Raw genomic sequence first — 26557 nt, forward strand, 5'->3', positions numbered from 1 at the left:
TTGGTCCTGGTTCCTGTGATGTGCTGCATACATTACGCATCTCCACCTCCATATAACGGTGATGGCAGCGGACAACCCCTACTAGACCAAATGTACCCGAATCAAGGTTATAAATGTATTTTTCTTTTTTTTTGTGAGCTCAAAAAATGAATTCTCAAGAAGCTTATAACTTCACTAGAAACAAGATATCTCACAGGATGTTATTATACAGATAGGCTTCATTCTTACGAACAATAGTTTAGCTCATAAATTAGCAACCTTTACTGTGTGTAATATGTTAGTGTCAGCTTTATGCTTCCTTTGCTGAGGGGAAAATATAATATTTTTATACCTAGAAAAGTGTATTTCTCATCAAAATGACCTTGTCAAATGCAAGAACTTGCTTTCAAGCAAGACGTCCTTCAGACATGAGTCTACTCAACAATATAGGAGTAAAAATATAGGTGTAATACAATGCTAGAATCGCAGTTGTGGAAATATTAGCGATACATGATTTAATGTCAGTCCATGCTTTTGTGTTACATCACAGGGCAAGGTGCGGTTCTCCTGTGTGGAAATGCCTTATGTTCCTGTCACATTTTCTGGCGTTAACAACTATCTAATGGTGCCTGGCGTCCCCGCCAACATAAAGATGATGGTGAGCTTTAAATTCCGGACCTGGGACACCATTGGTCTTCTGCTTTTCACCAATTTTGCTGGTTCCTTGGGATCACTTGAAATGGCCCTAAGCGAGGGTCAGATAAATGTGACCATTTCCCAACCACACAGGAAGAAGCTGGTGTTTGCAGCGGGTGAGTAGTGCTTATTTCCCCAGCGCATGATGGGTCCTGACTGGTTGACTCAGGAATTAAGTATTATTAAACTGCATAATGGGGGGGGGGGGGGGAAGGACCACACTAGCAGGAAAGAGTCCTAAAAAGAATTATTACTGTTCCAAGCTACATATTGTTTATTGGTAGAACTTGATATTTGTGTTTTGTTTTAGAAATTGTAATATTTTATTTTTATCAACTTGTTTCTGCCCTGCATCTCCATGCTGTAGGCTGCATCTATGACAACACATCATCACCCAGCTAACATAAAAATAAATTATACATAGCCTGCACCAACCCACTTTTACTGTGCTAATAGAAGTAGGTTGGAGAACAGAGAATCCCCTCCCTTTGCACAGAGACAACTGCCATTCTCCACAGATTACCTGTCCCCTTTGCACAGATAATTTCCAAGCAATTTCAGCTTACATGTCCCCGGTGGGGTGGAGTGAGGTCTACTCTTCTGGCCAGGACCTACACATGACTGTGTAATGGTAATGGTAAAGGTAAGTGGACCCTGCTCGCAAGCTTACAGTCTATGGGACAATGTGAGTTTGACACACAAGGGCATGTGCTACATCATATTGCACACTGGACCAGCTAGAATGCAAAGGTAAAAAGTACTGAGTGGGCTGTATGATCAGTCACACAACAATGTTGGTCAGAGGGTTGTTGTCTTGTGTTAGCTGTGTAGAAGGTGTTAATAGGGTAACCTAGGGAGATTAAGATGCTGGTTGAGGAATATTATAAGCTTGTCTGAAGAGGTGGGTTTTCAGAGAACGCTTGAAAGTTTGAAGACTAGAGGAAAGTCTTATTGTGAGAGGGAGGGAATTCCACAAGGTGGGTGCAGCCTGAAAAAAGTCTTGTAACCTGGAATGGGAGAATGTGATGAGAATGGAAGAGAGACGCAGATCTTGTGCAGAATGGAGGTGTCGAGTTGGGAGATATTTTGAGACAAGTAAGGAAATGTATGTCGGTGCAATTTTGTTGACGGCCTTGTATGTTAGTAGAAGAATCTTATATTGGATTTGTTGAAAAACAGGCAAACAATGTAGAGACTGACAGAGTGGCTCAGCAGAGGAAGAACGGTTTGTAGGAAAAATAAATCTAGCCGTTTTGTGCAAAATGGATTGTAGGTACCCAAGTCAGATTTTGGGAAGATCAGTAAGGAGGAAATTGCAATAGTCGATGCGGGAGATGATGAGTGGATGAATTAAGGTTCTTGCAGTGTCTTGTGTGAGATATGTATGTATTTTGGAAATTTTTTTTAGATGTATGTAATATGATTTAGATATAGAATCAATGTGGGGAACAAAGGATAGCTGTGAGCCAAGGATTACACTTAGGCAGTGAGCTTGCGGGGTGGGATTTATGGTCATGTTATCAACAGAAATAGAAATGTCAGACAGGAAGCTTCTGTTTTTGGGTTTGAATATTATTAATTCTTTTTTTGAAAGATTGAGTTTGAGTTGGCGAGAGGACATGCAAGATGAAATGGCAGAGACAGAGTCGCTTAACATGAGACAACACAGATGGTGAGAGATTAGGAGAGGATAGATAGATTTGTGTATTAACCGCATAGAGATGATACTGAAATTCAAAGGACCTTATCAGTTTTCTAAGAGAAGTGGTGTAGATAGAGAATAGCAGAGGACCTAGGACAGAGCCTTGTGGTACTCCAACTGATAAAGGAAGCAGAGCAGAGGTGGATCTAGAAAAATGAACACTGAAAGAGGGATAAGATAGGTAGGATGAGAACCAGGAGAGGACAGGGCCTTCAAGGTCTAGGGATTGTAGTGTTTGTATGAGGAGAGAGTGGTTAACAATGTCAAATGCCGCAGAGAGATCCAGGAGAATTAGAAGAGAATAATGGCCTTTAGGTTTTGCTGTGATCAAATCATTGACAACCTTGGTCGTTGCAGTCTCTGTTGAGTGTTGCAAGCAAAAGCCAGACTGAAGAGGATCCAGTAGGTTGTTTGCTGTAAGAAAGTGTGTGAGGTGAGTGTACGCAATTCTCTCGAGAAGCTTGGTGGGGCATGGGAGCTGAGAGATGGGGCGGTAATTTGAGAGAGAGTTTGGGTCAGAATTTAGTTTTTTCAGAATAGGAGCAATCACTACATGCTTGAATAGTGATGGAAAAATACTGGTAAAGCGAGAGAAATTACAGATTTTAGTTAAAGGTGGAATGAGCACAGGAGACAGGGACCTACCAATTTGTGAGGGTATGGGATGAAGAGGGTAGGAGGTAGAGTAGGAAGATGAGAAGAGAGTAGAAACTACATCTTCATTTGTGGAATCAAATGAAGAGAAAGTGTCACAGGGTGCTACAAAGGAATTGAGATGATTGCTTGTTGAGGGAGATGATACCATCTCAAGTCTGATCTTATCAACTTTGTCCTTGAAATAGGAAGCAAGATCCTCGGCACTGATGGTAGTCGGAGGGTTTGGGGTGGGACGGTTTCAGCCGCTCTTATCACTTTGAGGCTGTATATAATCAGACAAATGCTCAGAAACCTGAATGGGTCTATCTGGGAATGGGAATGTCTCTAAGCACAACCATAATCTTTGCTGTGATTGATGTGGCATGTCTAGATCGCTCTGCTGTGATTGGTGTGGCATGTCTAGATCGCTCTGCTGTGATAGTTGTGGCATGTCTAGATCGCTCTGCAGTGATTGGTGTGGCATGTCTAGATCGCTCTGCAGTGATTGGTGTGGCATGTCTAGATCGCTCTGCTGTGATAGTTAGGCAGGAGATGCATACGGGAGTAGCAGGACAGGTCCCGTTTCTTTTGACCCAGGTCACAATTGTGACTGCTGTGAACACGAGTGTTGACTATAGCTCAGAGTGCTGTTGAAATGTAATCGTAATTCATTTAGTGACAAATTAAAATATTGTGATAAACAAAATACTGGAGATGTAGGAAAGCTCATGAGAAAGCTTATATCGGTGCATATCATCTCCATGGCATATTTTTAAATTCTATATTCTTTGAAGACTTTTAACCTATCACACCTTATAACCTATAACATATCCAGCCCAGCTCTGTGACACACAAATTTGTCCTGATCCATTTGGTTGGAAATCACTGTTATAGAAAAAATTATCATCTTCAGGGATGGTATTATTTCTCTTTCCACAGGTTACCGATTGAACGATGGCTTCTGGCACTCTGTCTCCCTGGTGGCCAGAGAAAACTCTGCCCTGGTGATTATTGATGAAGATGAAGGAGCACAGTTCAAAATTAACTATCTGTTCCAGCTTCGGACAGGAGATACTTATTACTTTGGAGGTAGAAAAGTCACAATACTAATTGTTTATGCCTCTGATATCGAATACCTTGCTAACTGTATTCTATGTGTATCGCAAATGTATGAGCGGTCTCTACCTTCTGTTTAAACAGCAAGTAAAGTTATAATTGGACATTGATATTTATTAAAGTCTATGCAATTGTATATACTTAACTTAACTAAGATTCTCTATCTAGGCATCACTAGCATGTTAGGTAGCGGTGTGATTGTTTTACATTATTTTAGGTAACTAAATATCTGTGTACACAAAGCTTGGCTGGTGATACCACAACAAGCATAACTGACATGCTATGCTTTATCATCTTAGCTTTTTTTGTGCCGTTTGTGATGAGAAGTGGAATAATCTATGGCACTTTTGTGTAAAATCAGTGCTAGATTAAACAGTGTATTTTACTTTCATGCTTCAGATATGAGAAATACAGATTTGGGAAATGGGCTTAAGTTTAAAGAAAGCGTATGTAACATTCATACAAGGTTAAATTAAATAAACTTGTGAATAATTTTGCATTTCACGAATGAGTCACATATGAGGAATTTCACACAATATTCACTGTGATTAGGCTAAGCATAATTTAACATTGATTTCTTTTGCATATGAAGACTGTGAAATTACACCTTAATTTTATCTAGAATGACACACTAACGTCTTGTAAGTGTATAATGCTTAGACTCTAAACATGTTCTTTGGAATATAATATACACAACATATTTTGTGTAAATAATAGTAATGTGTTTTTGTTCTTTTAATTACAACATATCGGTTTTAAGGTTTTCATTCAATAAACTTTGACTTGTGGTAGTTCTGATCACAATGCTCAACTGATAGTCTGCCCATCAGTGATATCTATCCCTCAAGAGTGATGGTTTTAAAGTTACCCACATATGTTGACTTGGCCAGTGACGAATTTGGATTAATCTGGTTGTTCAGTGCTCAGGTCAAGAGACAGGATCACATGGGACTCGATTAGGGAAGTCAGCCAATGATCAAGCAGACTGTGATCATTGGTTGACCTGATTTTTTGCCAGTCAGATAATGAGGGCATTGGGATTACCAGTGGTCTTGAACCTACAAACTGATCTGTTTGGGCCCTATTTGCCCTAAAATGACCAAATGGACAATCAAATTAGCTACGTGTACGGACAACTTAAGATAATAATTTGTCTGGCAGTAATCTTTAAACGTGTCCATCGAAAATAAGAGAGACCTAGTTATATTCAATATTCCTTTTAGAAAACCTTAGATACACCTCTCCAGCTTAAATTGTTAAATAATAATCCTAGTTCAAGAATCACAAATACATTTAAGTGTTTGCATTGACTGGCATCTGCCTAAAAGTTTACATATCCAGTAGGTTTTTTACTGTAGAAGTGTAGGCACGTCTAGATAACCAGCATCTTTATCGCACAGGTTGCCCAAAGCCAGCTGCAGGTTCTGGTTGTTTTTCAAACCAGACTTCATTCCATGGTTGTATGCAACTGTTAAACGTGGATGGTCAACCTGTGGACTTCCATCGTATGCAGCTGGGCTGGCTGGGGAGGTTTTCAGAAGTCATGTTCAACGTTTGTGCTATTGCAGACAGGTATTTATCTACACTACTTTAAAATGTTTGTATATTGCAGGAAAAAGAACTGACAGTGACTGTATGGAACACTGATCGTGGCATTTTTCTGTTTCAAAGATCACTGATTCTTAAAAACTATAAAGACAATTTATTAAAGAGATTATTGTCCCTACAAGATGAGTTTAAGCAACTAGTATTCATGAGAAGTCAATTATATTTCCTAGAAGTTACTTCTACTTTATAGGGATTGCTCAATTGTAGAGTAATCAATACATTATTATATAGAGACTCTTTGAAAAGAGATCACCTAGAAATAGCACGTCAATGGAATAAAGTCCTTATTTGTGCTTTTTTCTTGTTCTCTCTCTGGACCTCAGGTGCAGACCAAACCAATGTGAACATGGGGGTCGCTGCTACCAGTCCTGGGATGACTTCTTTTGCATCTGTGACATGACCGGCTACAAGGGGGAAACCTGCCACAAATGTGAGTGTCTATTCTAGCTCCAAATTACACTAATCAGGTTCAAAGTCAGGATACAAACCACAATTCCCAACTCTCCCAAGAATAGTATATGTAAATCTGAGTGCCATTAGCCTGTTTATGTGTTTATTCTCCAAATGACTGAAATTACAATGCACTTATTGCTTACATATACTATAGTGTCAGCATTCATGTATGGGATTCGCCATTATATATTAAAATGCAGCCCATTATTTCAGTAGAAATCAGAGATATAATTGCAAGTTTATGACCCAGACAAAACTAAGCACAAAAAGAACATATAAAACTCAATTGGGGGTTTCTTTGGAGTACCAGTACCCACTGAGTTCCTATGTTCTGTCCCGGGAACAGACCAGCTGTTTTAGCATCCCCAGTGGAGCTAGGGAGACCAGTTTACCATTCTCACAAATACTATTGACACTTTATACCCTGCAGTGCCCAACTCGCTAAACCTAGCAGTGATTTTACACATTATAACACCAGGCAATATACCAGCAGTGCCCCACACCACACAATGTACTGTACCATCCCTGTCACCAGTCCTTATTCTATTGTATGTTGACTAGTGTACATTACAGAGCCTGTTTTCTTGTGACTAGTATACAAATTGTAACTCAAGCCATGGTGGCTAGTACCTACTATAGAAGCCATTGTCTGGTGGGTATTATACAATACAGAGCCTATTACTTTGTGACTAGTATGTAGTCCACAGCCTTTTTTGTCTTATAGCTTAGTACATTACAGAGCCCATTGCCTGGTGGCCATCGTACAGGACAGAGCCCATTGCCTTGTAGCCAGTGTGTAGTCATCTGCTACCTCCGAGATGCTGTCAGTCTCTGGGATTCACATCTGTTAGAGTAGCTCCATTTCATAAGACAGCTAATTGGATTTCAGTGCAGAACAGGAAAGCAGTCAGCCAATAATAGCGCAGGCTGATAGCAGTCAGTTTTCTGTCCTGTACTAAATGCAATTGTTGGAGTTCGTCATAAGAGAGGAAACAGAGCTTCTATCAAAGCCGATTGCAGTTCTGAGACCCAGCGACAGCACTCGGGTAGTCAATTAGTTCAATTCACCTCTAGACATAATGGCATATGGTATGTACCTCTGCCTCAGCCTGGTCTTGGGTCTGTAATGACTTCACTAAGCTGGGAAAATAAGCATATAGTAAAATAGTAAATGTTTTGTACACCGTCTTCTGTATGTTTTGCGCATGTTATGTAGACACACATGAGCTATTGTGAAGCTTCATATCCAAAAACCTCTCTTATCCACCAATTAGTTATTAAAAAGATGGAAGAAAATAAATAATCTGTGCATTGACATGGGCAGACTACATGGACTAATCAGTTATTTTCTGCTGTAACATTCTAGGTTTTTGTATTTTTCCCTTTTTAATCTTTAGCTAATTCTTGTTTTTAAGCTCTTTTTAAGGAAAACTGTGATGCCTACAGGATCAGTGGGAAATACTCCGGGAATCACACTGTGGATCCTGATGGTAGCGGCCCCGTAAAGCCATTCACTGTCTACTGTGACATTTCTGGTACTGTAATCGTATTCATCGATGCATTCCAAGCATGCTGGGAATTGTAGTTCAGCTGGAACACAACAACCACAGTCCTAAACTGTCTTTATAACTAGTTATCCCAGTTCTTATAAATTCAATGTATTCCATTGTAATATATATATATTGTACAATATAACACCGGTTCAAGATAAGTCAGTCGCATACATGTGTTTTCAAGGATCCCCCACTGCCCAGTTACTAGGTAGAAAGAGCTAATCCAGAATACTTCTCCCCTCTCCCTTCGCAGATTTATGGTTGGTACACCCCAGCTCCTCCCTGTGTCTAGATCTGACACTTCACTACTGCAATTTTGGTGATCATTAACATATATAATCTGCATCTAAATAAGTCAGTGCAACATATATGATAATAATCAGTTATAAAATGCCTAATTGCTATTAAGGGCTTTCATGCTAATTGTAAATGGAAGGTTTCAAGCAAACGGTAAATACTGTAGAATCATATGGCTGTTTCTTTACTATAGATTACTACAAGGTTTTTGTCCAATGCAGGAATCAAAAGTTTGCCTGTTCTGTCTGTATATACTCAATAGATAGCCTAGCACTAATTTATGTTAAAGTGAAATGTATAACTATCAATGAAGGAAACATACAGTATGCCATAACAACTAAATGATGTATTTTGTCACCCTAGAGGAAAGAGCGTGGACCATTGTACAACATGACCGTTATTATCGCACCAAAGTCACCGGCTCCTACCCGGATCAGCCGTACCTAGGAGAGGTACATTACTGGAACGCATCCTGGGGAGAGGTGTCCTCACTGGCTAATGGATCTGAATACTGTGAGCAGAGAATAGAGTTCTCCTGCTACAAATCCAGGCTCCTCAATACACCAAGTAAGGGGGAAGCATGAAAACTGTGTGCTGGTATATCATCAGTGAGGCTTACTATTGTACTATAGAAACACCATTGTCCAACATGACTAATCGAATGGTGTTAAATGCCATTGCAGTGCAATCTGGGTTTTTATACCTCTGTATGACCACTGCTAAAATGTCAGTTTACATTGCTATAACCTGTCAGTAAGTCTCCCTAGTTGCTTAACACCTACAACTTTCTTCATTGTTGTAAAGGGCCTGTTGGTTAGTAGGATAAGAAGTACAGTTCATATATGGTTTCATGCAATACAGGTTTTCTCTAATTCCTAATAACACACTTATATTGACAGAAAACAGGCTGGATGAGCCTTGTGTAGTAACAGGAACTGGGATTGCTGTATATTGCTATGGTGGAGAGCGGAGGATTTACTCAAACTCCATGCTAGGAAGATTGAATAACTGTGCCTCTTCTTTATGTATACCTGCCAACGTTACAAATGGAAAACAACCAATGGTCCACCCATACAACCTCCCAGACCACACCACCAAACAGGTAGTTCTGCCCAGAAATATTTAGGTTCTGTCTTTTTTTCATAGGACAGAACATGACTGTCTTGTGAAAAATGGGTATGTTCATGCCATAGGTTCTTTAGATCCCAATAATCTTGTATTAATGGAGGGTTCAGGTCACAGAGCAGGGAACACCAGCAGGTAAAATAGATAAACTTACTGAGAAAGATATGAGTTTACATTGTACATTTTGACCTTTTTCAATTAATATTTTGACAGTGGGACTGCCATACAGCTTCTGGATGGGGCGAAATAATGAAAGACATTTTTACTGGGGTGGCTCCAATCCTGGTATTCAAAGATGTGCTTGTGGCATAGAGAAGACATGCGCAGATCCAAGATATTTCTGCAACTGTGATGCTGATCACCTTCAATGGTATGTAATAGTAAATCAGTGTGATTATATATTCAGCATCAGTGATGCATTAGTGACTTAAAACAAAGTATTTTACATACATAGTACAGCATATTTCGATGGACATGCAAGTGTGTCTGTTGCCAGTCATAAAGGGCTCTGCCGTATGCCAGCACTATATAAATAAATGTTAATAAAAAAATTGGTTCAATTTAATTTACAGTAATTGCTGAATATGTCATTTATTGTCCATAAAAGTGACATTTCCACTAGAGGGATTCAATGTCACAATACCCATGTGTTTTCTTTCGGTTTAGGAGATATGACAAGGGTTTACTGACCTTCCGTGATCATCTACCAGTGACCCAAGTGGTTGTGGGGGATACCAACCGTTCCAGCTCTGAGGCCTGGTTTTTAGTTGGACCTCTACGCTGCTATGGAGACAGTAAGAAATACATCTCCCAACATTCCCACTTCAAAAATAGTGACTCTTCTGCCCAGCTTGTATCCAAATCTGCCCACCTATGCCCCCTGATCCCACAAGCCCTTTCCTTTCCTTTCCAGAAATTGGCCACACCAGGGTTGACTCATTACATATTGACTGGTTGATCAGGACCAGATGTGAGGATTACCTCAAGTTTATATCCCACCTATTCCCAATCAACCAGCCCCAGAGCCTGTGTAAGGGATGAGTTGACAGCAATAGGCCAATCCCCCAATTGATAGACCACACCATGACAAAAACATTATTGTTGGTAGGAGAGTATGGAGATGTGTCTTGTTGGTCCATTACAGTGTATCCTGGGGTTCTCGAAGGATAAAAAATGACTTCCTATCAAGACTTGAGGCTCCTCTACCAAATTTCATTATGGCCACAAACTCAAATTTAGATGTATATTATTCCATGATGGACTACAGCCACAGAGAAAGAGATAAGAGAAAATCAGGAGACAAATTAAAGACAACTCCACTGTCAGAGAATTCTGTTGTACAGGCAGATTTGTTATTTTTTGTTGCCATTAGATCCAGCGACAGACCACATTGTACATTGTACCAGACAGTGTATATATATATATATATATATATATATTATAACATTAATACTCATAATTCAAAATATCTGTTCTACCTTCACAACTTCTATATGACATGCTTAAATAATATATGTTTCATTAAAGATATTTGGGTGACATAGCTGAATAGTTGTGCAGGTACAATGTTTGATAACATGTATTTTCTCCCTGATTGACAGAGAATACGTGGAATACAGTAACATTTATGAAAGCAAACAGTCTTATTTTCCCAACCTTCCGGCCGGAGAAAAGTATGGATATATCCTTCTACTTCAAGACCACCTCCTTGTCCGGAACATTTCTAGAGAATATGGCCAGTGACTTCCGGATCTTCATCAGAATCGAACTGAATAGTGAGTGAGGCACTCTCATTATTTCTGGCCAGGCTAGGTGTTATAAATAATAAAATATATACTTTTATTTCAGTTTATAGACCTACTGAATCGCCCCCACACCGCACTCTCACACCTGAGCACACTTCAGGTTTGCCACCACCTATTGAATACTGGCAATAGGACCCCAATATATTGTCCCACACTGGCACATTAGGCTTCTGGCTACCCACAGGCTAGCAAGGCCCACACCAGCAAGCAAAGGGTTAACTCTTCACACCTCCAGAGTGTTACACAAATGTTAATTCAAGCACACACTAGGCTTGTTAGTCAAATGTATTAACAAATCACACACTGGCATTCAAAGGGTTAACTTGTTTGAGCTATATTCTTCTTAACAGGCTAATGGATTCGTTAGAGTATCAAGGGCGCCACTTATTAATTTTATAGATTTAATATACAAAGGTTCAGGGCATTCAAATATAAAAAAAACAATTAATAAACAATTGCCATCACCTACACAAGCAAAGCAGTTTAAAATAAAAGGGGTTACATTCAGAGTATAACTTACATGAGTTGTATAATCTGTGCCATGGGAAATTGACTAGGAAGATGGACAGTTTGTCAATGTGGATTAATTTTCCTAAAAGACTGAAAATATGCTCCTTCCCAACACAGGTTTTTTTATGCAAAATGAAATAAGACGGTATTCACAGCGGCAGTGTTAATGCTAATAGGGGAGCAGGGATGTCCCCTGGGTGTCACAATAGTTTGCTCACAAATATTCCCAAAGTTTTGACCTTTGGGTAATTCTTCACAGATATATCCCAGAGACATAACTCCCCCTTAAAATAAACTGGTCATAATCTCCTGCACATTTAAATACCAAACATGATGGAATTATGACAATGTGACATAACTTTCTCAAATATATGTGATTATAGCTGTTTCCGGATACCACCAGTACCTGCCATTCACAACCCTGGTGTGATATCTGCTCCTCAGTATAGAGTGGCACCCAGATTTCCCAAAATATGAACTATAAAGACATTTTCCTTTTAAGCTCATATTTCTATATACCTGTATATGCCTTCAAATGCTGCCTTTGGCTGCAAGGATGTCCAGCTTGACCGGCCCCACAAAGTCTATTGAGGTGTCCAAAAACTAACTTGTGTCAGGATATAGCTCACAGCAGGGGCCCTTTGAAGCTGCTACAGGTGAAACTGCTATCTTCTAACACTGGGATGTGCAGAGCCACCGAATACACAGCCACACAGACTCCAAATATGTGTACTTTTCTTAGAAGTTTGATCTCATTTTGTGGACCAGCATTTAGTAAGTCTGTGTGTAGGTGTTTTCTATTTAACTTTTTTTTTAAGGGATTGCACACAGACTTTATATTAAACACCATTCGCTAATCTAAACTCTCTACAGCACTGTATCGATCTTCTCTTTCATACTTCCAGTGGCCATTCACGGTCAGAAACAGCTACCTTTACCATACGGTGTGTACTGCACATTGTAGAACATTATATTGTGAGCTAGAAACTAGAGACATCACTGAGGTAAAGTGAAGCTAGAATCTCATGAAAAATGCTTCAGATGATAAAATGGCCACCTCAGCTGTACTGTATGTAAGTGACTGGTACATTTTAAAAACAGTTTTTCTGGTACAGACACTTTTAAGAGAATCTGTCCGGGTTTTTGTCAGTAGTCTGAACTTTTATACACATAGCATCAATAGTGTCCCTCAAGAATTAATTGTATTGTTAATTCTTTCTGATAATTTTCTAAATACTTTCCTGTTGTTATTGTTGCCCAATAAATATTTTCAGCACCAGGCAACAAACCGTATTAACAAAGCTGTATCCTTACTAACTGACTTTCCTTCTGTTCACAATTTGTATCCACCAGCAACAAATGACTTGGTGTTTATTTATGATATTGGGAATGGTCATGAAAACGTGACACTGAAATCACCACTACCCCTAAATGACAACGAGTGGCACCAAGTGAAGGCTGAAATGAACGTCAAGCTCACCCGGCTAAAGGTGGACAAAATGCCTTGGGTGATCCGCAACTTCCCTCTCCAGACCTACCTCAATACCTCATACGATCGACTACTTTATGTAGGTGAGTTCACATATATTTTTTAATGATTTGACTCGGTGTCCCTGAGAAAATAGCCTGAACACTCTAGTTAAGTTTGCAGTGACTGTAATTTATGTGTAATCAACAGTTGCACCTTGAATTGCCCATGGTATGTGTTTATGAGTCTATCTCTATCCCTGCTGCCCCGAGAAACTGTAGGGCAAGTGTCACACAACAGCTTTATGCACCTGTGTAGTTTAGACTTATAAACCCTATTTGCCTACGCATAATAAGCAGTGAATACTAGCTCCCTGGTAAGAAAGCACTGATGTGCTCTACAAATGTGGCAAGACGCAAAGCACCCATGTGAAATTAGACTAGAAATTCAATAGCCGTTTCTTTAGCATAAATCACCTCAGCAATAGCTTTATACTACTACAGTGGTTGAATGAGAGAAAACGGATGAAAGAGAGAGAAATTTGGCTTGGTGGTCCTGTCTGCATTTCCTTCATTTCAGTATCTATACCTGTTATGCTTACTGATCACAGGTAGTGGAGATTACAAAATGAAACCATATATTGGTTGTCTCCGTGGACTACGAATGAATGGCGTCACCCTCGATTTAGAAGGAAAAGCCAATGAGACATTAGGAGTGAGGACCAACTGCACGGGCTACTGTGAGAGGCCCCGGATGGAGTGTCAGAATGGGGCCCGATGTGTAGAGCGATACAATTACTACACCTGTGACTGCAATGGGACAGGCTATGAGGGGCCATTCTGCACCAGAGGTAATGCAAGATTTCAGCATGGACAAGTAAATAATTACATGATTATCAAGCAGAACCTAGACCTTACAGTATCAAAAACCGATGCGTAAAATTTAGAGATAATCAGAGCAGGAGGATCTTACCTGCAATTATTGTGATTATTTTCATACTTTATTTTCATACATTGTTTTACCAAGTTAAATGACTATTTGAAAAATCATTTTTTTATGTCAATTACCAAAATGTACATAGGCTAAGGTCATAGTGCAGAAAGAGTAATCTATTTAGCTCTTCAATGGCATATCTGTGACTGCGTCAATGTTCTGATGAATACCTCAAAGAAGAGTAATAACACATTCACATCTCAGTAATATGCAGGGATTCCTACAGCAGTAGTAACAATTGGCACCCATAACACAAACCCCAACCCCCTCCCCCACTACACCAACCATCCAGTGACATGACGACAATCAACAGTTGATTAATCAGTTCTGAATCTGTCTCTTTTGACAACTACTACATGTGACTTGTCACATAATTATAATCTATCTGGTCATGTATCATATAGTATCTGACTATGAAAGATAAACAAAAACCTGACAAGTCTGTATCTTGTTTCTGTCAAGTAGTGCAAACACACTCCCTTATGCCAGCCCGCTCCAGTGAGTCTCCAGATCAGTTATTTGTGGCTCTGGAAAAAAATACAATTTAAAAAGATGGCACAAAAATCAACAGGGTGCTGATCCATTTTAAAATGATTAAATATCTCCATATCTCACTCACTATATTTTGCCTTACCAATCATGCCACCACCAAAGTTTGGTTCAAGAGCTCTGGAAGTCTTTGCGTTTTCCCTTATTTTTTTCAACTAATCTCTCACAACTTTCTTTAATCAGAGTTATCATAAACCAAATGTCCTCTGTTTCAGCTATGTAGCATTACTATTACCTAATCCTGGCATATGAATTTTGTAGGCACACAGAGACATAAACTTATTAATTGTTGTTTAATATATTGAATAAATCCACAATGCTTTAGATACAAAAACAATAAATAACATTGATATTGTGCAATAGTGTCTTATAAAATAAAAATACCGTATTTGCCGGCGTATAAGACGACTGGGCGTATAAGACGACCCCCAACATTTCCACTCAAAATTATAGAGTTTGTTATATACTCGCCGTATAAGACTACCCCCTCTTCCGCACACCTTCCACACACACTCTGTATTAAATCACTGGCCCCAACATACACTGTATTAAATCACTGGCCCCCACACACGCTGTATTAAATCACTGGCCCCCACACACACTGTATTAAATCACTGGCCCCCACACACATTGTATTAAATCACTGGCCCCCACACACGCTGTATTAAATCACTGGCCCCCACACACACTGTATTAAATCACTGGCCCCCACACACATTGTATTAAATCACTGGCCCCCACACACGCTGTATTAAATCACTGGCCCCCACACACACTGTATTAAATCACTGGCCCCCACACACATTGTATTAAATCACTGGCCCCCACACACACTGCATGAAGTCACTGGCCCCCACACACGCTGTATTAAATCACTGGCCCCCACACACACTGTATTAAATCACTGGCCCCCACACACACTGCATGAAGTCACTGGCCCCCACACACACTGCATTAAGTCACTGGCCCCCACACACACACACACTCATATATGCTGATCACACACTCTGCATTGACATGACATAACATAAAACAAACATAACATAACACATACTAATAACACTTACCTTCTTCTGCTGTCACTCTCCTCTGTCCCCCTCCTGTCACTCTCATCTGTCCCTCTCTCCCTCTCTCACTTTGCCCCCTCTGCCGTGCCCCAGCCATAAAAAAAAAACCAGAACCACTTACCAATCCGCGCGGCGCCGGGACCCAGCATCCTCCTCTCTCACGCAGCAGCTGTCACTGATATGACAGCTGCATGAGAGAGGAGGATGCTGGGTCCCGGCGCCGCGCGGATTGGTAAGTGTTTCTGTTTTTTTTTATGGCTGTCCCGCGGCGCCCCTGAGTTTGGCACCCGGCGTATAAGACGACCCCCCCACTTGGAGGCATGTTTTTCAGGTCAAAAAAGTCGTCTTATACGCCGGCAAATACGGTAATTAAACAACATAAAAATGGACTCACATATGATCAGAATTCTGTCTGCTGGAGGAGCATGCACTTACTGGAACTCTCTTTTTAATATGAAATTGACTCCATGTGAATATTGTAGCTTTACAGGACATTCTAAGCATGCTTCAGGAGCACACAACCCTCCACCCAATGTGATGTCCAAAAAGCCTATGTGAATGCAAATGAGCATTTATGGCCTCCTTTTCAAAACATTTTTTCTAGCCAGGTATTTTTTTATACTGGCCTAACGCCTTACCAGAATGTCCTACAAAGTCGTTTTCACATCCACACAACAGGTCATAAGTTTCCCTTCATTTACATATCAACAATGATTCCTGTGACTATGATATTTGAGAAATATGAGATTTTCCTAGAAATCAAAAGATAGCAGAGTAATTTAGTATCCTCCTTTCAGGTTTTTGCCATGGTTGAACACAGAGTTCCTGTGAGCCACACCAGTATTCAATACTGTGAATTAAATATTAAAAACATCTATTTGCGGTTTTGTATATTTGTGTGACTCATAAGTAGTTTACATACGACATTGCTTTTATGATCAAATTGTAAATATAGATACTCTTCAATTTATTTTTTGAGTCTGTTTGCTGTTTTGACATAGAAATGTTTAACGTGTATCTGTCACCTGCATTGTTTTTGCTAAACATTATTCACGAGAATGCAGCCATTCGTTCTCTAAGAACCAGTGATATCACTGAAATATGATGTACAAAGTATCTCATCTTTCCACGATGACTTAAGGAACTAGTAATGTCACTGTCATTCTAATGAATACTATTTCAGCCCAAAAATGGCTGCAAACACTGTTATGGTGAGGGTTATCTTTAAGCGTATCTACTTATGGCACAAAGTGTTTTATTTTAAGGTGACTGGTCTTCCAATCTCTCCCCAGATATTGGAGCCTATTTTGAGGCAGGAACCTGGCTACGTCACAATATTCTGTCAGCTGGGATGGTGGCCGCCCACGAGTTTGCCAAATTTGTGTCCCTTCCACTTTTTGTCAGCAACCTCACCCGTGAGGAAATTTCATTTAGCTTCAGGACAACCACAGGGCCAGCTGTTCTTCTGTACATTAGCTCATTCTCCTCAGATTACATAGCATTCCTGCTCAGACCAGATGGTGAGTAGCTTTTTGTATGTTTTTTAAAGTTTCAAATGGGTTTGTTCAAAGGAAAACCGTTATCTAAAACAATGCCCCAAACACTAGGGTGCTTTATAGCCATAATCCAAGTTTAGCCTACATGGTGGTATATTGCTGGAATCTCTGATCACAATGCACACAGCAAGGGTGGGAGTCAGACCTCTGGATTGTGCCTACAGAAAAAGAAACATAAGGGAAATAGATGAACTGATTTCTGGGTCATCAGGATTGGCTTACGGGGATGGTTAGGGACTTGACTGGTGTCTGCAACACAAGCATTTTAATAGGCCAAAATGTTTGGCTGGCATTGAAAGGTCACACTAAATATTAAAAAAATATAGTTATCAACTACTTTCTATAAGAACGTTGCACAGAATTCTTGTGTTAATAAATGTTCCTATATGGTGAAATTATATGGTGAAATTTTTGTGTCCCTTAGTCACCATGTCACTTTGCTCTTTGCTGTAAAACTATAGAATATAGCTATATTATCACTACTTACCTGATAGTATGGTCTTTTAACTCAGACTCAACTGGAAGTCATTGGGCCTCATAACCCATTACTAAGACAATGGCACAGATATCCCTGCATTGCTATTGTACAGCAGCCGCCGCCACTTTTTACAGATATCGGCATGCACAGAATGAACCCTGCTGGTGCCCTCTGATGCAGCTTCCTCCATGCACGTTCAGAGCTAGAGTGTCTCTATGGTCACAGAGATGGAGGGCATTGCAAAACCAGGGAAACGTGAAAGCCCAGGGTGTGTGTCAGCTGAAGTGTTAGAATGAACGTCCAGCCCCCCATCCAGCCACCCTGCTGTTATAACTTTGAAGGTGACTGCACATGGGGCTGCTCCTTGAGCCCTCTAGTCCTACAGATCCATCCGCATTTGCAGCCACTGCAACCCCACTAAGCCAAGAATAACTCCATAAATGTGCAATCTCCAGTCTTTGGTCTTGCATTTGGTTACAGAATCAAACACACTATTGCTGATAACCTGAACTGCCTATCTCCTCCAAGCAAAACAAGCAAAACCTATGTGCAATCCTAAACAGATACACATTTTCTACATCCTACAAACAAATGCTATTGAGCAAACATACTGTAGGTGCATATTATAACAAAACAAGGAAAAAGTGATATTTTCTCCACAGGTCTGCATTTTCCCTCCATTAGTAAATTATCTTTTCCTCTAAATAACACATACTCCGTTCCACATAAAAGCTAAAATAATTAAGTTTATTTCTGGGTCTGCTTACCCTTTCTCTTTCAATGTCTTCATTATGACAGGAACCTTGCAGTTGAATTACCAGCTGCGGAGCAAAAGCCCAAATATCTTCCAGCTGAGCAAGAAGAACATGACAGACGGTAGACCTCACAGGGTTAATATCACCAGGGACTACCGTACATTGTACATTCAGGTAATTGGAAGACTTTGTGTGATTATCAGCTGGTCTCCACTATAGACAGACTGAATTCTGTGCAATACTGTTGTGGCAGTGGTGTATAGCTTGTTTGTTTAATAGAATTTATCATAGAAAATATATTATTTTAATAATAGTTAGTGCATATCTGTCATGTTCATTAATCTGGCAGATTGCAGTGTTGTTTTTTTTCTTTTAAATGAAACTATGTAGGAGTTATGTAATCATTGGTTATTGCTGAGGAAAGTACCTGCAGTAAGAGTGAAGGTGCCTATAGACACAGTTTTAGACCCAGAGTGTGTTGGCCCAGAATGACCTGAGATCCTAATCTCATCTGATTGAAATTTACCAGATGTTGTGACTGGCATAAAATGCAATCTGATGAAACCCAGTCCGGTGCATCATTTGTGGCCAATCTAGATATACATCTGAGAGCATATATAGACTGGCCTGGTTTTAATACAGTTGCGGACAAAAATATTGTCACCCTTGCATCCTCTGTCAGTATTACAGAACCTTGTTTTTTTATTCTGAATTGAATACTTTATATAAATCAGAAAATTGAAGAGAAATGGCAATGACAAAATTATTGGCACCCTAGACTTAATATATGGTAGTACAGCTTTTGGTTAACACAAGTGCAATCTACTGCTTTCTATAGCCATGGATGATCTTTCTGCACCTCTCTACTAGCAGTTTGGTCCCATCTTGTGCTAACCGCTCCAGTTCTCCCAGATTTAAAGGTGCCTTCTCCCGACTGCTGTTTTCCTATCTCTCCACATATGTTCTATGGGATTTTCATCTGGGGTCATTGTTGTGCTGGAAAAGCCATGACTTTGACCTGAGACCCACCTTTGACACTGGGTTCAACATTGCTGTCTAAAACGGCCTCCAGTTTTCTTGATGCCATGCACATGGTTAAGAAGTCCAGTGCCAGATGCAGCACAGAAACCCCAAAACATCACGGAACCTCCTCCATGTTTGACTATAGAGAAAGTGTTATTTTCTTTGAAAACTCCATTTTGCTTTCTATAAACATAGCTCTAATTTGGTCTCAGCTGATCACATGACACTATCCCAGAAGCAATGTGGCTTGTTCAGGTGTGTTTTGGTAAACTCCCATCAGGCAATCTTATGTCTCTGTCTCAGCAGTGGGGCTCTCCTGGACCTCCTACCACATTATCCCCTTTCATTGACCTGACAATGGATGGAGTGAGTTATCACGGTCATAGCTTGTGTCTGATGGTCAGCTTGTATCTGTGGCAGTTGTTGCTTTGTCCACCATTTGAACAATCTTCAATAAAGTCTGCTCTTTTCAGGGAGGTTGGCTACAATGCCACGGGCCTTAAACTCCCTAATACCATTAAGTACTGTAGAAAGGGAAACATATCTGGAGATTGATTCATAACCTTGAGATTGTTGATACTTTTCCTACAATCTTCTGGCATTCTTTCTTTTCTACATGCTCACTGCAGTACACACAGTGACATAGAACAAAGTCCTTTTCTCTATTCAAGTTCATCAATGAGTGTTTTTTTATATTGCAGGCACGTGCTGCTCACAACAGGTTAAATTCCAAAGTAAAATAGAATCAGATGCTTAGAATCTAACTATTTCTAACTACTTCAGAAAGGTGCCAATAATTTTGTCCAGTGCACCTAAGGTTTATGTGCGGAATAAGCTACAACTTCGTAATTTATATTCTTTGTTCCATTGCAAACCAAAGAAATACATACATGGCTACAAAATAATGTTTTAATTTCAACAATTTTCTGGAAGAAATGGTGCATTATTAGAAAGTACTGCAAGATTGCCAATAATTTTGGTAACAACTGTATAAATCCAGCCCTGGTAAGTGTCAATCAATGTTAAGCATGCCGGACGATTTTGTGAGCTAATTAGATCACTTAATAAAAATGTCAAAATGAGCCTAGTGCTTTTGGTGTGAACATTAATTCTGCTCATTACAGGTGGACTATTATGACGTGGTGGAGAAACAGTTCTTCTTGTGGGAAGACCCGAAGTTTGACACTCCAAAAGCTCTTTATCTTGGAAGGGTTGTGGGTCAGTTTTTCTAATCCTAGCTATCCGTACGTGGATGTCTTTTAGTTCTGTACCACACACAGTACCTGTATTTCTAAGCACACACATCCAAAGAACCAGAATCTTGTTTATATTAGTCTGCCATCCATATGTCTAGAGTACAGGTGCCCAAACTCAGTCCTCTAGAGCTACCAACAGGTCATGTTTTCAGGATTTCTTTAATCACGCAAGGTGCCTTAATCTAATTTTCTGGGTTAGTAATTATCCCACCTGTTTCTACGGACAGAAATCCTGAAAACAAGACCTGTTGGTAGCTCTTGAGGACTGGGTTTAAGCACCTCTGGTAGAGTTTTATTTCCTCTGAGTAAATAAATCACCCATTATAAGACCCATAACCCATTATTGTCTTTAAGGAAATACAAATCTTCAGAATTAAAATTTAAACCCATTGGTCACTTGTCATTACAATGTACCATCACCTACACATAGTGAAACGCAGTTTATCAGTTCACGAACAGCAAGTGACCTCACTGAGACAAGAGGCACTTTGTACCTCATACCTAGTGAATTGAATATTTGTTTGGGCCACAAAATGGCAGCATCCACTGTGTTTACATAACACGAAAAAACGAAAAAATATAAAACCAAACAAAAGTCCCCATTTAAAAAGCCCACTTTATGTTTTTTTATTTTATGTTGTTTATACAATGAAGCCTTATTTGAAAATTGTGTTTATTTTTATGTTTTTACTATTTTAGTATAATGGAATGACCGTCACTGGCAATACCCCCCTATCCAAGGCCTCCACAGCACTCCAAGAGGCCCGCTCTCTACTAAGCTCTTAGCACTGTTCCTCCCACTGGGACCTGTACCTGAAGAAACATATTCTTGTTGACATGTCCTTTATTTTCTGCTTTTAGAGACTGGTGCAATGGATCCAGAAGTGCAGAAATTTAACACGCCGGGATTCATAGGATGCCTAGCAGATGTGCGCTTCAACAACATCACCCCAGTACGAGACGTCTTCCGATCCAGAAGGGCATTAGCACTGATCACGGTGAAGGGATCTCTGGTGGAATCTAACTGTGGGGCCATGCCCTTGAAGGTGTACCACATACCATATGATCTGGACCCATGGTACATGGGGTCAGGTGAGATACAAGGACTTATAGCCGTGACAGCCCTATCTCTAGGGATGCTAATCGCCAATATAACAGTTGTATAGAATCCCCAAATTTGGCAGCAGAGATAATTCATAGTAACAAAAAATAAGGTTAACTAGGGCTGATGTTTTCCAATTTCCTCCTTAATTGTGAAGAAAAATAGTCTTTTTATATAGGGCTTTTCCACCATAAATAAATAGGTCTTCTGAACACTTTAGCCACATCTTTATATCATCAGGCAGAGATTTTGCCTGGGAAGTGACACAGAACTGTTGTTGGGATGCTGTAACCGCAGCGATGTCACTGGTAAATGTATAGGCTGCAGTATAATGAGTACTTCAGCTGCTTTTGTACGAAAACAGTGAACTTGAATAATTTGCCAAAGTGCAATGGAACCAGTTAGTAGTCGCAGTCATACTCCAATCTAACCTGGTTGATGTAAGTCTCACTCACTTCAATATATAAATATAATATGCTAAAAGTGTCAGACAGAGCAGCGCTGGTCAGCAAAACTCCTGTGAACCACACCTTCAAGCATCACGCTGCTACCACAGCCATAACAGATCAGTACAAGTGACATCACAGCTGTGCCAATGATGAGTCATGTTTATGTGCAAACGTTCTTTTGCCGGATTGCAAGATTTAGATACTAGTAATCATTATTGTCAACAATTTACATTTCCATTTGATTTTACCCATATGTTGCCATGATTTTGTCCAGCATCTGTATTCGGCTGGTATATGCTGGTCTCTCTAGAGAACCCCAGTAACCTGCTCTTTCTGTGTCTTCCAGTATTTCCTCATGTACATGACGATGAGCTTGCTGGCATCATTGCATGTGAGTATTTTCTATCCTTATTATCTTATTTTATCTATCTAATCATCAGACAAGCTAGATAATTCTAATATGGTTTAAAGAAATGGTCACCATTTTGTTTTTTTATGCTTTTAAGGAAATGACACTAATAAAAGGATTCACAGTCATGACACTCAAAAAATAAAGAAGAGAAAACAAATACATATAGCATAATATCATATATTTAAGTTCCAAATAGACAGTGATTGGGACTAATGGGTGCTAATGAGATCGCAATCTCCAAAGGAAAACTGTATTTTTACATTGCAGATGCAAAGAAAACAGACCAGGTGGGTTACCCAGTTTCACCTGGTCTGGCTTCTTCAATCTGAATATACAGTTTTCTTTTGTATTTCGCTATTAATTCAGCATTGTTTGCATGATATACTTTTTAAGCTTAAATAATTATACTAAATGTATTTGCTTTTTTTCCCCCGAGCATCACAGCTGTGAGACCTGTTATTCATAAGGCTGGTTGGGTTGTAAGGCTGGAGGGTTGTACACGCAGCACAAACGGATCAACCTCACACACTTAACATATGAAAATTTTAATTAATTGAGTTGGGACCGTGAAACAACTATGTTTTATGATTGTAAAACACTGTTAAAGGATGTTCTATGTAATCACTTGGTGAGGGTAACTGCATTTAAGGGTAACATTTGATGCTATACTACTGATGTTGGTATATGACCACTATGTTTTGGATGGATTTTGAGCACCCACTATTGCCATTTTTCTCTGTTTAAGATAGGGTACTGCACTGTTATGAATATTACAATGATAAAAGTATTCCCAATCAAGGGGTTGTGAGTCTCAGTGGAATGTTGGGGGCAGAAGGCAGATTGCCTGAGAATCGAGAATGGAGAAATAAAGTGAGATAGGCAGTTGTACACAAGTCACTCAAATAGTTTAGAGGTAAAGGGGAGGAGAGAAATAGGGCCATGGATGTCAAGAGATTGGGTTGAGAGATGGTTTCTTTACAATTGGTGAGTGGAGATGGTGAAAATTGGTGCTAGTAGAATTGCACCTAAATCAACTATTTATTGGATCATCAAGAACTTCAAGGAGAGAGGTTCAATAGTTGATAAGAAGGCTTGAGGCTTGAGGGCCCGAGAACATCAAGCAAACGCCAGGAACGTCTCCTAAAGTTGATTCAGCTGTGGGATCGGGGCACCACCAGTGCAGAGCTTGCTCAGGAATGGCAGCAGGCAGGTGTGAGTGCATCTGCACGCACAGTGAGGTGAAGACTTTTGGAGGATGGCCTGGTATCAAGAAGGCTAGCAAAGAAGCCACTTCTTTCCAAGAAAAACATCAGGGACAGACTGATATTCTGGAAAAGGTACAGGGATTGGACTGCTGAGGACTGGGTTAAAGTCATTTTCGCTGATGAATCCCCTTTCAGATTGTTTGAGGCATCTGTAAAAATGCTTGTCCGGAGATGGAAGTGTGAGCGCTAGCATCAGTCCTGTGTCATGCCAACTGTAAAGCATCCGGAGGCCATTCATGTGTGGGGTTGCTTCTCAGCCAAGGGAGTGGCCTCACTCACACAAAACATCCTCCAAGAGCAACTTCTCCCAACCATCCAAAAACTGTTTGGTGACTAACAATGCTTTTTCCAGCATGATGAAGCACCTTGCTGTAAGGTAAAAGTGATAATTAAGTGGCTCGGGGATCAAAACATCGAAATTTTGGGTCCATGGCGAGGAAACCCCCAAGACCTTAATCCCATTGAGAACTTGAGGCGGGTGGACAAACAAAAACCCACAAATTCTGACAAACTCCAAGCATTAATTAGGCAAAAATGGGCGGCCATCAGTCAGTATGTGGCCCAGAACTTGATTGACAGCATGTCAGGGCGAATTGCAGGTATTCAGAAAGAAGGGTCAACACTGCAAATATTGACACTTTGCATAAAATTAATGTAACTGTCAATAAAAGCCTTTGACACCTATGAAATGCTTGTAATTTTACCTCAGTATACCATAGCAACATCTGACAAAAAGGTCTAAAAATAATGAAGCAGCAAACTTTGTGACAAACCAATACTTGTATCATTCTCAAAACTTTTGGCCATGACTGTAGGTAGCAAAATCATGGGCTGTGCAGTAGGCAGGGAACGAGGTGCAGGTGAACAGAGAAGCGAGTTGGAGTTGGCAAAGAGAGGACAGGAGTTAGAAAACTGGGTGAATATTAGAGATTTGAAGTATGTTTGCTTGTCAAGTGAAAGGGCAGTGCTTTAAGTTGAAAGGATGAATGTATCATATAGTGGAGGAAGTCAGCATCGTAATGAGATTTCCTCCAGTAATGCTCAGTAATGCAGGAGCACTTTTTTAAGTGGTGGCTACCATGGTTGAGGTTTGGATTACCGGAGACTATATAAGTGATGGATGGAGCTGCATTGTCTAGGGCTGAAGTGAGGGTTTTGTTGCAGAAAGAGGCAGATTGATCAGGGCAGTACAGGATAGGGTAGTCAGAGGAGAAAATTATTTTTATCGAAAATGATAAGTGGATGGGTTAAGAATATTTAGCTGTGTGTGTATTTGGGTGCAGGGGAGAGAGCATGAGGTAAGATGAGGCAAAAGGAGAGTAGGTCTTGGTCAGAGAAGGGGGAAGGCCAAGTTGAAGAAACTAGAGATGGAGCAGAAGCAGAAGAAGACAAGGTCAATGGCATGTCCATCACTGTGGGTTGGAGATGAAGTCTACTGGGAGAGACCAAAGGAGGAAGTTAAAGAAGTTTAGTTGCAGCAGAGGCAGTGGAGTTATCAATGGGAATGCTGAAATCACCTGACATTTGGGAGTTCACACAGCAATAAATGACAGCCACATAAAGATGGAGACAAGAAAAGAGAAAGATAGTGTGGACTTCAAGGAAGAAGAGAAAGAGAAGGAGGGTTACAAGGGTATGATTTGGATGTTGCAGCTTGGAGAAAGTAGAATGCCTACTCCACCACCTTGTCTTTTACTGGGCCTGAGTGTGGTTGAGAAAGATTCCCTGTAGGAGAGAGCTGCAGGGGATGTAGTGTGGAGGTGGAGAAGTTGAGCCAGGTTTCTGTAATGACATGGAGGTTGAGGGACTTAAAATTGAATAGATCATGGATCACATTCCAAAGTACATAGGATTGGAGGGACTGAAAGTACTAAGTGTTTAGTTTTCGGGTGAAATGAGGAGCATAAGCAAATGGTGGGTATGGCATGGAGTCCAGGGTTAGGTGAGATGTGAACAACAAATATGGGAAAGAGCAGGTCAAGAAAGAGGACATGGGAAGATTATTTGTGGGTATGAGGTTTGTCTCTGCATATGTAGGCTGATGAGTATGTGGGAAACAAAAAATTCAAGAGTGCAGACTATGGAGAAAAGTGTAGTTAAAGAGAGTAGGAGAGAGAGAAAGAATGTAAAGAGTAGATGCATGGTGGAGAGATGTGAATTAGCTAGGGTAGGTAAGGAGTGGGAAGGAAAAATTAATTCAAATCGTGCAGTGCTACTTTATTGCCAGCTTGATGGGGCTAAGAGTAGGCAGTCTCTGCAGCTGTGACATGAGGTCCAGGAAGCTCAATGGATCCAGCAGTCAAAGAGATGGCAACACAACCACAGTTGAGCTCAGCGAGCAGCTGAACAGATATGTAAAGGCAATGACAGTTGAGCTGTATGGGTATAGCAGCTGAACAGAGATGGTAACAGCAATAGAGATTGATTCCCAGTGCTACTATGTCATTTTCCAACAGAATCCACAAATATCCAATGCTTTATATTTATATATAAGGCAAAGTGGGAGGTAAGGCATAGAGCTGAGCAATCAGCCTGTGTGTAGTACAATCTGGAAAGTTATCTGCACTATTGCCCTGTAGGGAGACATATCTTACCCTATTTGCTAACCCGAGTCAAGCTGCTGCTGCTGCTGCTTCCACCCGGCCATCATAAAACTCCAGATTGCAGAGTTTCTAGATTATAGTGTCAGTTTAGGGTTCTTGGT

The 26557-nt window shown here is 40.2% G+C and overlaps 1 protein-coding gene across 1 annotated transcript in view; it reads left to right on the forward strand.

Annotated features, from left to right (window-relative positions):
• The window catches only part of CNTNAP1 (contactin associated protein 1), a 77605-nt gene that overhangs the window by 49954 nt on the left and 1094 nt on the right, over window positions 1–26557 (forward strand). Inside the window, exons 8-23 of the mRNA XM_075177392.1 lie at window positions 530–791; window positions 3953–4102; window positions 5530–5701; window positions 6061–6167; window positions 7606–7725; window positions 8404–8607; window positions 9379–9535; window positions 9832–9959; window positions 10767–10940; window positions 12834–13052; window positions 13559–13798; window positions 16850–17077; window positions 18390–18520; window positions 20494–20587; window positions 21487–21717; window positions 22523–22567. Coding sequence (XP_075033493.1) covers window positions 530–791; window positions 3953–4102; window positions 5530–5701; window positions 6061–6167; window positions 7606–7725; window positions 8404–8607; window positions 9379–9535; window positions 9832–9959; window positions 10767–10940; window positions 12834–13052; window positions 13559–13798; window positions 16850–17077; window positions 18390–18520; window positions 20494–20587; window positions 21487–21717; window positions 22523–22567 — 2662 coding nt within the window. The remainder of the gene's footprint in view (window positions 1–529; window positions 792–3952; window positions 4103–5529; window positions 5702–6060; window positions 6168–7605; window positions 7726–8403; window positions 8608–9378; window positions 9536–9831; window positions 9960–10766; window positions 10941–12833; window positions 13053–13558; window positions 13799–16849; window positions 17078–18389; window positions 18521–20493; window positions 20588–21486; window positions 21718–22522; window positions 22568–26557) is intronic.

The sequence above is a fragment of the Mixophyes fleayi genome, chromosome 6, assembly GCF_038048845.1.
Source record: "Mixophyes fleayi isolate aMixFle1 chromosome 6, aMixFle1.hap1, whole genome shotgun sequence".
NCBI classification, from domain to species: Eukaryota; Metazoa; Chordata; class Amphibia; order Anura; family Limnodynastidae; genus Mixophyes; species Mixophyes fleayi.